At 45.2% G+C, this 13,215-nt stretch overlaps 1 protein-coding gene across 4 annotated transcripts in view; it reads right to left on the bottom strand.

Annotated features, from left to right (window-relative positions):
* Positions 1-294: 294 nt before the first annotated feature.
* The window catches only part of CASK (calcium/calmodulin dependent serine protein kinase), a 370,370-nt gene continuing 357,449 nt past the window's right edge, over positions 295-13,215 (bottom strand). For all 4 annotated transcript variants that reach the window (XM_081126670.1, XM_081126672.1, XM_081126671.1 and 1 more), the window contains 3 exons: positions 12,838-13,040; positions 5,832-5,915; positions 295-2,316 (listed from right to left, as the gene is read on the bottom strand). In XM_081126670.1, the coding sequence (XP_080982796.1) occupies positions 2,140-2,316; positions 5,832-5,915; positions 12,838-13,040 (464 nt within the window). In that variant the 3' untranslated portion in view covers positions 295-2,139. The remainder of the gene's footprint in view (positions 2,317-5,831; positions 5,916-12,837; positions 13,041-13,215) is intronic.

Here is a 13,215-nt window from a genome sequence, read left to right as displayed (position 1 = left end):
GTATTCTTTTTTTGTGCTTCATTGGAAAAGAGGTAGAGCAGGCCCTTTCACACTGAGAAGAGCCTGGATTGTGGTCAGTACCATCATGGGAACGACTACCTGGTCTTGGCATCGGTTAGATTTGAATCAATCCTAACACAGCCCTAAACAACTCACAGGGTTTCTCTTTCCATCCAGGATATCTCTAGTATGGTGATAGTTTGGTTACCCTGCTATGGAGCCCCAACAGAAGCAGTTCACTCAACATCTTGTTGGTAAGCTGCAGACTCATCCGGTCACTGACAAACAACAACATCAGAGGAAAAAACATCAGCATCATTTAATAAGAGTAGGTAGGGAGGGATGACACTGTAAAAGGAGTATACAAATGTCTTCTCTGTGTGGTCCTTCAAGAGGAGCTTTTCAGCTCAGAACACACCCTGCACATCCTGCCAAGGCACAAAGCGATGAGGCCATCTAACTCTCAAGAAGCAAACATGATGGTAGTTTTTTCAAGGATCACAGGTTAATAGAACCACTTCACACACCCTGACACTCTAATGAAAAACCTTCCACTGACCTCTGGCAAGAGTCGGAAAACCTCCAGCCTGAATCCGCTGTATTGGAAGGATGTGACCTCATGTAAGGGTGATGAGATGGTTAAAGTGTCTAAAGCAACAAGGAAAGATGATTCTCCTGTGCCAAGGGATATAGCAAGAGGAAGGAAAAACCACAGATGGCCCCTAGTACATTGGTGGCCTTTGGGTGCACTGCGTGTGTTCTGGGAGCCAGGCATGGTCTGAGCTGTGCTCTGGCAGAGTATTTTGTTTTCCTGCCAACTGATAGTCGCTCCTGGGCCTTTGATGATTCAATGAGCATCTAATGAATTATAAAATCTAAAAGATTATTGGCTTGTATATCTGAACAAATCTATAATGAAATGAAGGACCCAAAGGCATTTAATATTGAACACATAAAAGGAAGTATATTTTAAAAAATTGGTCAAACTGTCCTGTTAGTTATCATTTTAAAGGAATTTACAGGGCTGTTATAGATTATTCTTTTGGAATAATTCAGTTTATAGCAAATGCCTAAACTGGTTTCTTCATTGCACAGTATATTCTCTTAAAATGGGTGCTTTAAAACAATTACATACATTTTAAAAATCCTCATTTCTTTGCTTAATTAAAACGTTAATACTCTCAGACAACACAGATCTGAAATGGTGAAACCAGCAATTCCCCCTCCCACCTTACAACAAATTAAATTGAGACAAAATTACAAACACATTTCACTATATGATTATTAATAAAAATCAGTTTTGTTTGTTTTCTTTTTTATAAAGTTGCCCGAAATGCAAGGGATGTGCATAGGTTTTACAACTTAGTCATAATAGCATTTTATTCTTATTCCCCTGGGTGTGCCCCGTGAACGGAATGTACTTGGCTGTAGATTACAGATCGTTTTGTCCAACACAGACACACCAACAGCATAAACGCTCGCGACTGTCCACATGCATTAAGAGTCAAGACCCAACTTCAAATCTCTAAAAGGTTTACAGGGTGCTTCAAAGAGACAGTATCACATTATCTGGATGTTACATAAAGGACTTAAAAAAAATACTATTCTAAAAAAAAGAAAGAGAAAAAAGGCCTTTAAAAATTTATGACTGTTTTGTAATCACTAGACTGATTATTTCAAATAAATAAAGGAAAGAAAGATATTCCAATCCATAAAATCAGACTCTAAAAAGAATGTAGTTTTCCACCCCCAGTCAAGGTAACAGAATCATTGTTTATATTATTAAAATAGATTATAGAAAGCAGCATCTATTTTGTGCAGTTTTTAGGGGCCTTGGAAATAAAAAGCTATGATTTCCAAAAATATAACATTCCAAAGGATTGAATAATACATACATTTGAAGGTACATTTTATTAAAGTTTAGGAGAACTGATTAAAAAAGATACTGTCTCTTTAAATTAGTGTGTAATTGTTTTTCTCCTCCTACCTATTCGGACATGACAATAATTATAAATGTAGGTCACACTACAACTAGGTAGTCTCTAGGGACCACGACCTGCTGACACAAGGCCGATAACAAAGAGGCGTTTCCATGTATGAGGTGGCTCCCAGTTATGCATCAGATATCTGGGGACAGGCCTAATAGACCCAGGAGACTGGGACCCACTGAGGGGCTGTGCACACGAGCTCGACGGCTTCCTCCAGATGTCTGATTGTCTCATCAATTTCATTGTTGATAATTGTGAGATCGAAGTAGTGTGCGTATGTTCTCTGTAAGATATCAGATTCCTTCTGCAGGCGCTGAAGAGATTCATCCTAAACGGCGATGGGATGGAGGTGGGGGGGGGCATGGGAGAAGGGAAGAGCAGAGAGAAGAGACAAGTCAGCGGGATTCTTTCTCTTTTCACATTTCTGTTCATCCCAGTGTCAGAAACAGCCAAGGCCGGACCTTGGCGTGCCACGTCTGGGCACGAGGCCGAGGCCGCTTCATGACAGAGGAGACGACCGTTCCTGGGATGGCAGGGTTACAGAACTACTGCTTGCAACCCAGACCGCTCACCATGCAACAAAGGGCTCCACGCCAAACTGGAAGGACCAGAGAAAACACACACTCTTCGGCAAACACACTGCCCCACCAGGCCTAGCTGTGCCTGTGCCAGGGTCAGTTGGGGACTGATTGGCAGAGCGGAGCTGTTCCGTCCACATTCCTCTACTGGAGGCCCACATTCCTCTCATCCCCAGCACTCTCCTGTTGGGTGGGAGGACTTTGGTGGTGCCGTCAGAGCCCTGCCTCTGCCTTCCCTTGGCCCTCTGCACTCACTTGTACCATGCCACAGGGCCCTGCTGCATTTGCACCAAGAAGCTCCTGCCTCTGGACAGCAAATTAAGTTGTATTTTTCTCTTTTCTGCTTCGAGGTTCAACATGTTGCAGGAATTCAATTACATATGATGGCCCTCACTCAACAGCAGTGGATGCCAGAGGCAAAAGCTTTTTGGACGTTACAAACAAAGGATGAAATAAGGCCATTGCCTAGATACAACAGCAACTGGCATCTGATGAACTCCCTCAACCTGGTCTGTATTGGAAATGGCCAAATGTTACTGTTCGTAAGTATGCACGTCTCTTATGGAAAACACTCGGAAGGAAAAGCAGCCACTGAACTCTAGGGAGTTTTGCTAGACCAAAGAACTTTCAACTCCCACAACTCGTTACAGATTTTGAGAACTCTCACCAGAGCCCATAGAAGGAGGAAATTCAGGGTCCCTAGTTTGTCATGTAGGTCTAACTTTAGCCTCAGAGTTGCAGTTCTTTTGAGACACGGGTCTCTTAAGAGCCACCAGAAAATCTGCCTCTGCATCTTCATGGGTCAGATCATGTTATGCTGAACATTCAATGGACGAGTTCAAATCTGAAACCAGGCAACTTGGTTAGTCACCTTAACTGCCCTCATCTCCCCCAACACTAGGTAGGTGAGCTCTTGGGCTGAGTCTTAAAATATACACAGATACAATTAAGTACCTGTTTGTTTGAGTAGTATCTCTCTCCCCACCTGGACCGTAAACTTGTCTTGTGGTCTGTCATTGCTGTGCCTAGCATTTGGCATTGTGCCTTGTACACACTAACTGCTCAATAAATGTGATTGAAAGAACAAGCACTTGGCTGACTAGTACTGGCCATTACATGATGCGATGAGTGTTGTTACATTTATAATCAAGAGACAGAGCAATTCTACCAGGAAATGGGGACCTATGATGACAGAGACGGAATTTCGGAAAAACTAAAAGATGCAGTGCTTTCAGGGACTTGGGAGCCATGGCACCCAGCAATGGTTTAGGATCCCTCCTCTTCTCTGAGGCCTGTTATTTGTAAGAGACCTTTCCTGGTGCACCTGCGGGTGCAACTCTCTGGGAAGGGGACCAAAAGCGACACATGATTGATTCCATCATGGGGACAGACAGATACCAGGGAAGTTGGGAACTCAATATTTTCTACAGGACACTCTGAAATGAGAGTATTCTACCTGTTTTGTCATCTCCTACCAGAATTTCAAAGCAGGACATGGCATGCTTTGGGTGTTAGGTTGTTAACTACTACAGTATTGATAAGACCTCAGTTAGTCACTTTCTAAGGTCCTATCAACGCACTTTCTGCTGGCACTTAAAAAGCATAGTATTTTCACTGTGGCTTTACTTTACAAAAAACACTTTAGGAAACATGCATTCACCCAAAGACAGGAGTGCTTCCTACCAGCATGACAAGGCACAATTCCTCCCGTATCACTCTGGGCTAGGGGGTCCTATTGGAATATAAAGTCCTGGGCTTCAAAAGCCACTACTAGAGTTTATGATCCGCCCATAAAGCTGGGCTGATAAAAACATTCAAAAAAATTGATGGCTGAGAGCATCAAAGTTTTAATGTAGTTCTCTTCATAGAAAAATAAAGTTCCCTCTTAAGGATCTTACAAGTATTTGTCACGGTTTCTTCCTCGACAACAGCTTGTCTGTGGGCTTGACTTCCATGTGAGCAGGATTTAACTCAGTGAAAACAAAATGCCTTTATTCTAACAGCAAAAGCAAGGATTTGTGGGAACAAAATGTCTACATTCTAAGTCTATGAAAATAAACAAGGCCGTATTTCATCACCTCCTAGCTGGTACTTACAGGCAATTTTCTGCACCATTTTGGCAGCTATGGAAAATTAGTAAAAGGGCAGGAAAACAGGCAAACAAAAACAAAGCAAAGATGATAATTCAGGAAAAATACATGGCAACCAAAGAATAAAAGCGAACCACAATGTGGAACTTCAAACACGTTTGCTCATGAAATAAGACAAAAAAGTAAAATTTACAAAGGGATACCCCTTTTGCCAGTGAAATGCCAGAAAATAATGACTGAAAATATAAGGAACATAGAAATCTCAATATTTAATCTTCCTTAAGGGTACACGGGGTGAAAAGTTCCAAGTCCTGATTTTATTGTCATAAGCTCGGGCATTTAAGCCAGTGTTTACTGAACAGGACACCAAGAGCCCTCTGGTGGCTTCGGGACCTTGCAGAAGTAATGATCTTCAGAATAACTGCGGAGGAGTCTCTTCTTAATTTAATAATTACCCTACAGCAGATAAGCACCAAGCACCAATGTATATCTTACCTACCTTCTTATCTGCCCACCAATAGGGGGGCCTTCTAGGTCAGCCTGGTAGGAGGAGTGTGCAGCCAACTTTTACAGCCACCATCTCTGTGGCAGCTGCTGACTTGAGTTGTCCTGATAGGGGACAGAGCTCATTCCTAGGTTTGAAGTCTCCAGGGGCGCAGACAGAAATTCGGCACGGGTTCTACTCCAGAGGCTGCCTAGGAGAACCTCTGCATTCCTTACAACTGTTTTCTGGCAAAGCAATCCTTGACCCAGAGCTGGGCCTGGGGCTGCAGCTTTGCTTTTTTGGCACGGTCCTTATCAGGAGAAGGGGGGAGGGCTGGCAACCCTGGAGGGAGGGAGCTGCCTGGAAAGCCTCTGCCCTGGAGGGTTTTAAACTTTAAAAGTAGACTTATTGATTAGGCCACAGGGTGATTGTGCTGGGGATGAAGGCTTGAATTTGCCTAATGACTCTGATCTCAGAAGAACCACACCTCTCTATATGGCCTAATTCCTAATACTGAAAGAGGACCTCAAACTCCAGAAATCTTAACAGCCAGCATCAAGATGGAAGCACAGCTTCGCTTAGTCACTTAGTCGCCTTAATGACATGGAGCTATGGTTTTTAACGTACAACACAAAGGGATCCTGACTATGGGCGGATGTGCTAATTTGGGGAAACAATGACCAGTTCTTACCTCATTCAAACCAGGAGTAATAGTTGGTGCAGCAATAAAAACAACAAAAGGAGCAAACTCCGCGGTTCTCAGGACCTTCAGTGCCTGTGTAAAAAAACCCCTGAGACTTAGAAGAAATAACGAATGCAACTTTCAAATGAGTCTACAAAAGGTTACGCAACTGAAAAGCCCTTGATTCAAAATTTTGGCAAGGTATTATTAAATTTACCGATTTAAAAATAACATATTACTCCCTTTCTTCCAAAGGATAGACAACAGCCATCAGCAAATAAAAGGTGACAAACTGGACATTTTTCTTATGCATCTCATGAATCAATCTGACTTATTTTTCTTCAGAAAAGTTAACACTGATTATGTCGGTTTAATGTTCACTTAAACCTGGTTTATTAATTGCAGCCTAAACTGTAATTCATAGGAAATGCATCGTGGGGTAGATTGGGACTTCGCTGCTGATCTAGAGCCCGCTTCACATTCCAAACTTCAAATTGCTAACGAGCATTAGCAAATCCTGGCCACTGTCACTGTGAGGCTGTGTTCGCAGCTTATGCGTTGTCCTGATGAAAGGCTCCCGTGGGGCTCGGGGGAAAGGAGGCCCTATCCAGATCTGGAGGCTGGAGCCACCACAGGAGCTCTGGGGCTGTAAGCAATTCATAGGCCCATGAGAAGACAGAGCGTTCAAGACACAGGGCCCACTGAAGCCCCTTTCAGTTCCCTTCCTTGGCATCAAAAACTCTAACTGTGCCAGCTGGGCGTTAGCATGGACAGTGCAGAGCTCACATCGGATGATGTGGCAGTTGATCCTGGTAGGGGCTTACTGCTTCAGCTCCTCCCCACTAGCACATGCCGCTCCTAGAGGTTACAAAGTCCTCTCTATGGAACGAAATTAAACGTATATAGGCACACAATTCACAAGTAACTGACATGTAATTAATTTGTATGTAACAGGGGTAAATATCTTGCTGTCCTTTATATAAGAATTACCATGTCTATCCTGTTATCCACATATTTTGCTTTCCAAATGGCCTTTCAATGGTTTGTTCTGCCCTATTTCTTTCCTCCCTTATTTTGCCTGGTTGACTATAGTAGCAGTTAGACCTGTTTCTCTGCCTCCCATTTTGCTACGTTCCAATCCACGCTAAAGTCTGCCACCAGAATGATCTTTTGAAAACACAAGTCCCAATGTATCACTCCTCTACTTCAAACCCCTCGACAGCTCCTTCTTGGTGTTGCGATAAAATACATGGTGATCCTTGGCATAAATGTCATCCCCCCACATGAGCTGCCCCGTGCTTACCTGTCAGCCTCTCTCTGCTCCTCCAAGGACTGGCTTTGCTGAACTACTTTCAGTTCTAGAAAGGGCCAAACTCTATCTGGCTTTCTGGTCTTTTTCTTATGACTCCCTCTGCCTGGACCTCCTACCCCCTCGTCCCTGTCCTCACTCTGCCTTCCGCTTGGTTGAGTGTTTAGTGAACAGAGTCCTGATTTTTCTTTCTCTAGGAAGTCCTATGTGGGCCCTGAGCTGAGGTCCTGCGCCCCTCCCATGTGCTCTTGATGTCCCTGCACTTCTGCACCTGCAGCGCCGATCACAGTGGCAACCCAGTGCCTGGATGCTGGAGGGTAAGCCTCTCGAGGGCAGGGACTGCGTCTTGTTTCGTTGTCTTCCTCATGCCTCAAACAGCACTTGGTAAAAACTGTCTTTATGACAAAATAAAAATGTAAGGCATTACATATAATTTGCACAAAATCTACCTTGCCTTCCGAGGCAGGTTCGACTAGAGGGCACTATGCGTTGGTGGCTGAAGAGAATCTCTTGGCCTCTATGAATACACAGGCACGTGAGAGGCAAACTGGAGAAGAAAGGTTTTCACTTTCTTTTTCAGTGCAAGCTCCCCTTCACTAGGATTATGTTTCTAAATTTTAGTTACACAGTCTCTCCTTGTGGGCTAAGGGAACCTGGCACGTAGTTTCACCTGTCCATCAAAGTGTTTTAATTGCGACGCACAGGCTCAGATTCCCCTTGTGAGAAAGCTCTTCAAGCTTGCATATGCTCATGTTTGAAAGAGGTAATTGGCAATTTCTCTGCCAGTCCTTTTGTGACTGAAGACTTTAGCAAGGAACAAACACGAACAAGTCGATATATACATAGCTCAATGGAGCTTAACAGGGATCTTCACTTAGAAATGTCCTTTTTGCCAGTATTATCTTGGGCCTTTTTTCCCCTGCCCTTCCTGTGCTCGCAGATCAGGGAAGACTACAGGTCAGCTGAGACATAAGGTTTCTTCATCACCGCACACCCACCCCACAGCCAGCTTCTGGGCAAGTGAGATGGGGAAGCAATCCTAATGCACAGTTCCTACCCTTGTTTCCATCCCTGAAGCTGCTCCAAGCACCAGATGGAGTTCCACACAGCCTGCATGCTGAACGGAACCCAGGGATGAAGTCGAGAACAACACACTAGGCGTGAAATGGTCTTTTCTCTGCTCAGTGACCCAGCCTGAGGGCCACACAATTCTTTGAATATTTTTGGTTCCAGCCTGCTACCACATTACACCACCAGAAAACACGCCACTCAGACGACATCAGCTCCCTGCGCGTTGCCCTTCTCTGCACCCTGCACGCTCGGCCTTTGTCTTCATCCATAAAGACATGAAGGTCGTTGTGCACTTACTGCACGGACCTGCCAATGAAGACTGTTTTTATCCCACTGCCAAATGCCTCCGGTGCTAAGAACCAGCACGAGATCCTTTAGCAATGAATTCCAAGGAAAGGCCTGGCATACGTCTATTACGATGAGAATCAGGTGGCCCATGACATTTCCCTTTTTGTCCTGGTTGCCAGGAAGTTCAGAGCTAAATTTCTTGTTTATCACAGTAATGAATGCAGCCTCTGTGGTGAGTGTATTTGCTTCCTCCCCCTTTCTATGGCTTTAATTTTCTATTTCTATCCTATATGATTATATTTCCAAAAAGTATAAGCTGCCTCGAATCCTGACTGAGATTTTCTTGTCTAGTTGCCCTTATATCTTCAGCAGAGTCACTGCACGTTCCCTCAGTTCTTGAAGGTCTCTGTCCTCATCCCCTGCTTAACTTATGGGTCTCAAGTGGGGGTCATTTTTTGTGCAGTAACAGCTTGCCTGAGGTTCAGGGCCACTTCAGGGACAGGAAATGGAATTGCTTCACAAGGATCCCCCTTCTCCAGGCCGTTAAGTGGTGACTTGAAGATGATCTCTATACCCTTTTCTTTTCTGACTTTAGATAAGACACAAATTTGTTAATATTTACAGGCAAATGCCTCTTTTCTGAATCCCTGAGAGGAGAGAGAGTCTAGAAATATCTCTGAAAATACACTGGATTCAAACAGCCAAAGCTAATGAACATTTAAAGCTAATTCTTTAGTTCTCTTCTGGGGAGATAAGTTGATTTTATGGCTCATCTATGGTCAATAATTACTCTCAGGTTATTTTCTTCAAGGAATAAAACCCCATTTGACCAAGTATCTAAGATGCAGATACCTTTAAGATTTATTTGGTTTGCAAACTTAAAAAGTACATAAGAGCAGGCACCTGAGTCATTCTGTACAAATATCTAAGGGTTTAAGGAAGAGCACAGTGAGCCCAGAAACAATCTTAAGAGAGCCAGCTGATTTTACACAACAGCCCCTAGTTCAGAAGCTGGCTCTTGTTTGCGTGCACATTCCTAATAAGACTGCAGCTACGCCTTGAGGACAACCTTTCCCTTTGTGGGTGAAAGCAAAACTACAAACATTCTGCTACTCTTAACTTTTTAATGCAGCAAATGGATAAATCAGAATAAAATTAAAATGTAAAACATCACGTAAGTTCTGATTATATACCAGAGCGATTACAGTTTCAGCTTGGAGACACAGATTCTTTTCTGAGCCATGGCTTCATTTCCATGAGAAATAAGTGCCAGAGTTTTCTCAGGTTGGACTGCCTTCTAGATTCTCCAAATTGTAAAAAAACCCCAAAAATTTAAGTTGCACTACTCCATATAAGATGGATCAGCTTCAGGATCCTCAGGGTTAACTCTCCTAGGATGATACCATGAAAGGAGGCTAGAACTTATTGTAAAAAACCAAAACCCAAACCAACGCCATTCAAGTTCAAACCTCATTTTCACTTGGCTTTAAAACCTTGGTTGAGTCAAAATTATGTTAAGCCTTGGTTTCTTCATCTACAAAAGTAGATATCGATCTATCTCAGGGTTACATGCGTTAAGTGAGGAGTACTATGCTTGGCAAAATATAGAGCTCTACTGGAACATGATCTATTAGTATTATTTTAAAGAAGCCAGGTTACAACTTTTTCCCTAGTTTAAAGTCTTCATCATGGTTCTTTAGGTTTGAAGTTGGACCACAATGTCTTTTCATATAGTATTATTAGACATGTGTTCAATTTGGCCTGAACTGTCTAAAATAAGTTAAGATGGCCCAAAGTATTAGACAGGAACTAAAAGAGCTGAACACCAGCATCAGGTGCTTTCTATGGTCCACACAGTAGAAGTGGTGTCAGCAGTGAGAGAAATGAGGTTTTAAAAAGTGCCACATGGCATTTCTCCCGTTATGGACAGTTTGTGATGCACACAGAGGAAAGAATTTCATTCTCACCAGCTTGCCTTCCCATTTGTATTCTTAGGTCCTGGCACAATGTTTGGAATATAGTAAGTGCTTAATATATGCTGCTTGAATCAAACTGTCCATGAGATACAGTAGAGGAAGTAACCTAACAGGCTGGGGGGTGAAGGGCGTGGAGAAAAATGTCCCAAGGAGAGAGCCTCCCTGGAGCACCAAGGCTCTGCCTGACAGCAAGTGGGCCATGGCCGCGGGCATCCTAATGTTAGGAGGCCGGCCTCGCCAGGTCTGGGGGGAGAGTGGACTGAAGGCACAGAAACCCCAGGGCGAAGCCCAGTAGGTGAGACGCTGCGGGCCCCTGCAGCTGTGCCATTAGACACGACAGGCAGTGTGAAAGCAGGACTGGGCATAAGTCTAGATTGGGCATGTGGGGCCCCAGGCAGGAGAGCCCGGGACCAGAGTGGTCAACCAGACTAATGATAGTCACAGGACCTGGGCAATCCCTGTCCCCAGGGCCACGGGCCCAGAGAGGCTCAGGCAGAGAACAGGACGCCTATGGCCTGTCCTTGGGGGATGGTGGCCCCAAGCGGTCACGGTTCTCAGGGGTGGGGACGCAGGAAGCAGGAGAGGAGAGTGCAGTGAGCTCACCCGGCAGTCAGGGGGAGTAGGGAAAGTGCCCAGCCTGGGATGAGGGGGTGCTCTGGTGCCCAGGTGCCCAGTGCCACATGTAAAAGTGACCGCCATGGATGTCCTGATAAGGCCAAGAGAAGTGTCGCCCGCTCAGCAGTGCAGAGCAATGCATGACTGTGCAGGGGGGAGGGCAGCAGCAGCAGCAGCGGCGGGGCAGGAGCAGCAGCAGCGGGTAAGGCCGGAAGGCCCGGAGAGTGGACTCAGGGCAGTGCGGGGGGGGTCTGAGGAGCCCTGCAGCCAGCATACTGCTAGAGACATTACTACCAGCAGAAAACGACGTTCAGGTGAAGACCAGTGTGGAACCCAAGGAGAGGATGTCGAAGACCAGGACCAGGATTGAGACTTTGCCTCTAGCCACCCCTGGCCAGAAGATTTTTCCAATCCCTAGTAAGGAGGGATTCGTAGTTAAACAAAAAAATCAATCTGTGTCACACATCATATATTTAGTTCTATACAGGTCCGAGATAATTGTTAAGTAAACTGGATAGTGTTCACCCTGCTGGTGCTTTCCTCCCAGCCACTTAACCGGATTCCAAGTTCGAGAAGCCCATCGGGTGCTGTGAAACGGAAACGGGTGAACCCACTGGCCATGATGTTAGGATCTTGGAGCTGAGTAACTGAGCTGTCAGGCCCCAGGTCACATAGACCCTCACCGCAGGTTCCATCCTCCCTATGGGGATGGCTAGGGGACCAAGTCTCATACAGAGGCCCTTGAACAAGGATCTTCCCTGCCTGGGATAGCCAGGCAAGCCTCTTGATGGAATGGAGCCGCTTGAGGGATGCCTGTCTACCATTCCAGCAGGCGGCAGACTGATTCTATTTACATCTGATAAGGGATTTTTGGGTACAAATGGGTCTTTAGAAATGGCAGCCCAGGAGTCACGGGGCACACACAAGCCTCTCCTGCAACCTGCCCCGATGTTTCCAACTCCCAAATCATTCCGATGGGCTTTAAGTCCCACTTCTGCTTGGTTTGTCCTCGGAGAGGAAAAAAATAGCTCATCTGTATTTTTGAAGTAAGGCCTCCGGCGTTTTCCTTTGTAAGTTTAATAACTTCTATTGCTTCTGGCATAGGACTTATCTACACATCATCTAATCACCAGCATCTGGTTCCCTGAGTCCCCTCCACATTCTCCATATCCCTCTTAGTTTTAGCTCAGGGTCAGGCATCATCTTCAGTAAAGAGGTGACAGAGGCTGACAACCACCATGGGGCTCCATTCTGGCTCCATCAAACCCCACCCCCCCAGGGTTCACTCACGCTCGCTTTCATAAAGCTAGTGCTGTGTTTCAGACCCAGACCCCAGGGTCAGAGCTTCTCCCTGGGGATTAACATAAGATGCCGGCAGAGGCTCTGATGGTCCAGCATGAGCTGTACCGAGATGCAGAGGTGGCCGTTGGGATAACAAAGTGCCAGAGTCTCACCCCGAGGTCAGATTACTGTAGGGTTTCTGGCAGGCACAGACCAATCAGGTACTTCATTGAGCACCCGAGTATAAGGAATCTCGTAAGAGAATAGTCTCTGCTTCTGAAATACACGGTGTGTGCACTGACTCCAACAATTAGTTTGTAGTCTAGACTGTTAGCCCATGATGCCTTCATTACTGACACTTTCCTGTAGTTTATTCAATTATGTGACCCATGACGTTCTGATGGCATTTTGATTTCAAGACCTGAGCTCAGCACGCAGGCAGGATGATGGGGGGCTGGGTGTGGCCGGGCATTACCTGAGGCTCCACGTCCAGTATCGCAATCAACCCCTGCTCGTGGATCTTCCGGATGGTCTCCAGTTTTGTCCCGTACATCGCATCCTCGTGGCTGCCATACTCCAAGTACTCATTATTAGAGATGTCTTGCATCATTTGGTCATGAGATACAAAGTAGTAATTCTTTCCATTTTCTTCATCTTTCTTTGGAGGTCTGGTTGTATCTGCACAGTCACATGTCAAGAGAGGATTAAAAGGCTGAGCTTCTGAGCCTACGTTCCCAGTGGGCCTACCCCAACCCAATCTCTGCTTAAAAGCTCTGGATTCCGTAGTGTATGCCTCATGCCCTGTTCCCACACCCAGTAGCTTTGTAGGACTAAATTGTAGAAGTCGTATTTA

Source organism: Miniopterus schreibersii, assembly GCF_964146895.1.
Source record: "Miniopterus schreibersii genome assembly, chromosome: X".
NCBI classification, from domain to species: domain Eukaryota; kingdom Metazoa; phylum Chordata; class Mammalia; order Chiroptera; family Miniopteridae; genus Miniopterus; species Miniopterus schreibersii.
This window is presented reverse-complemented; position numbering and strand designations above follow the sequence as displayed.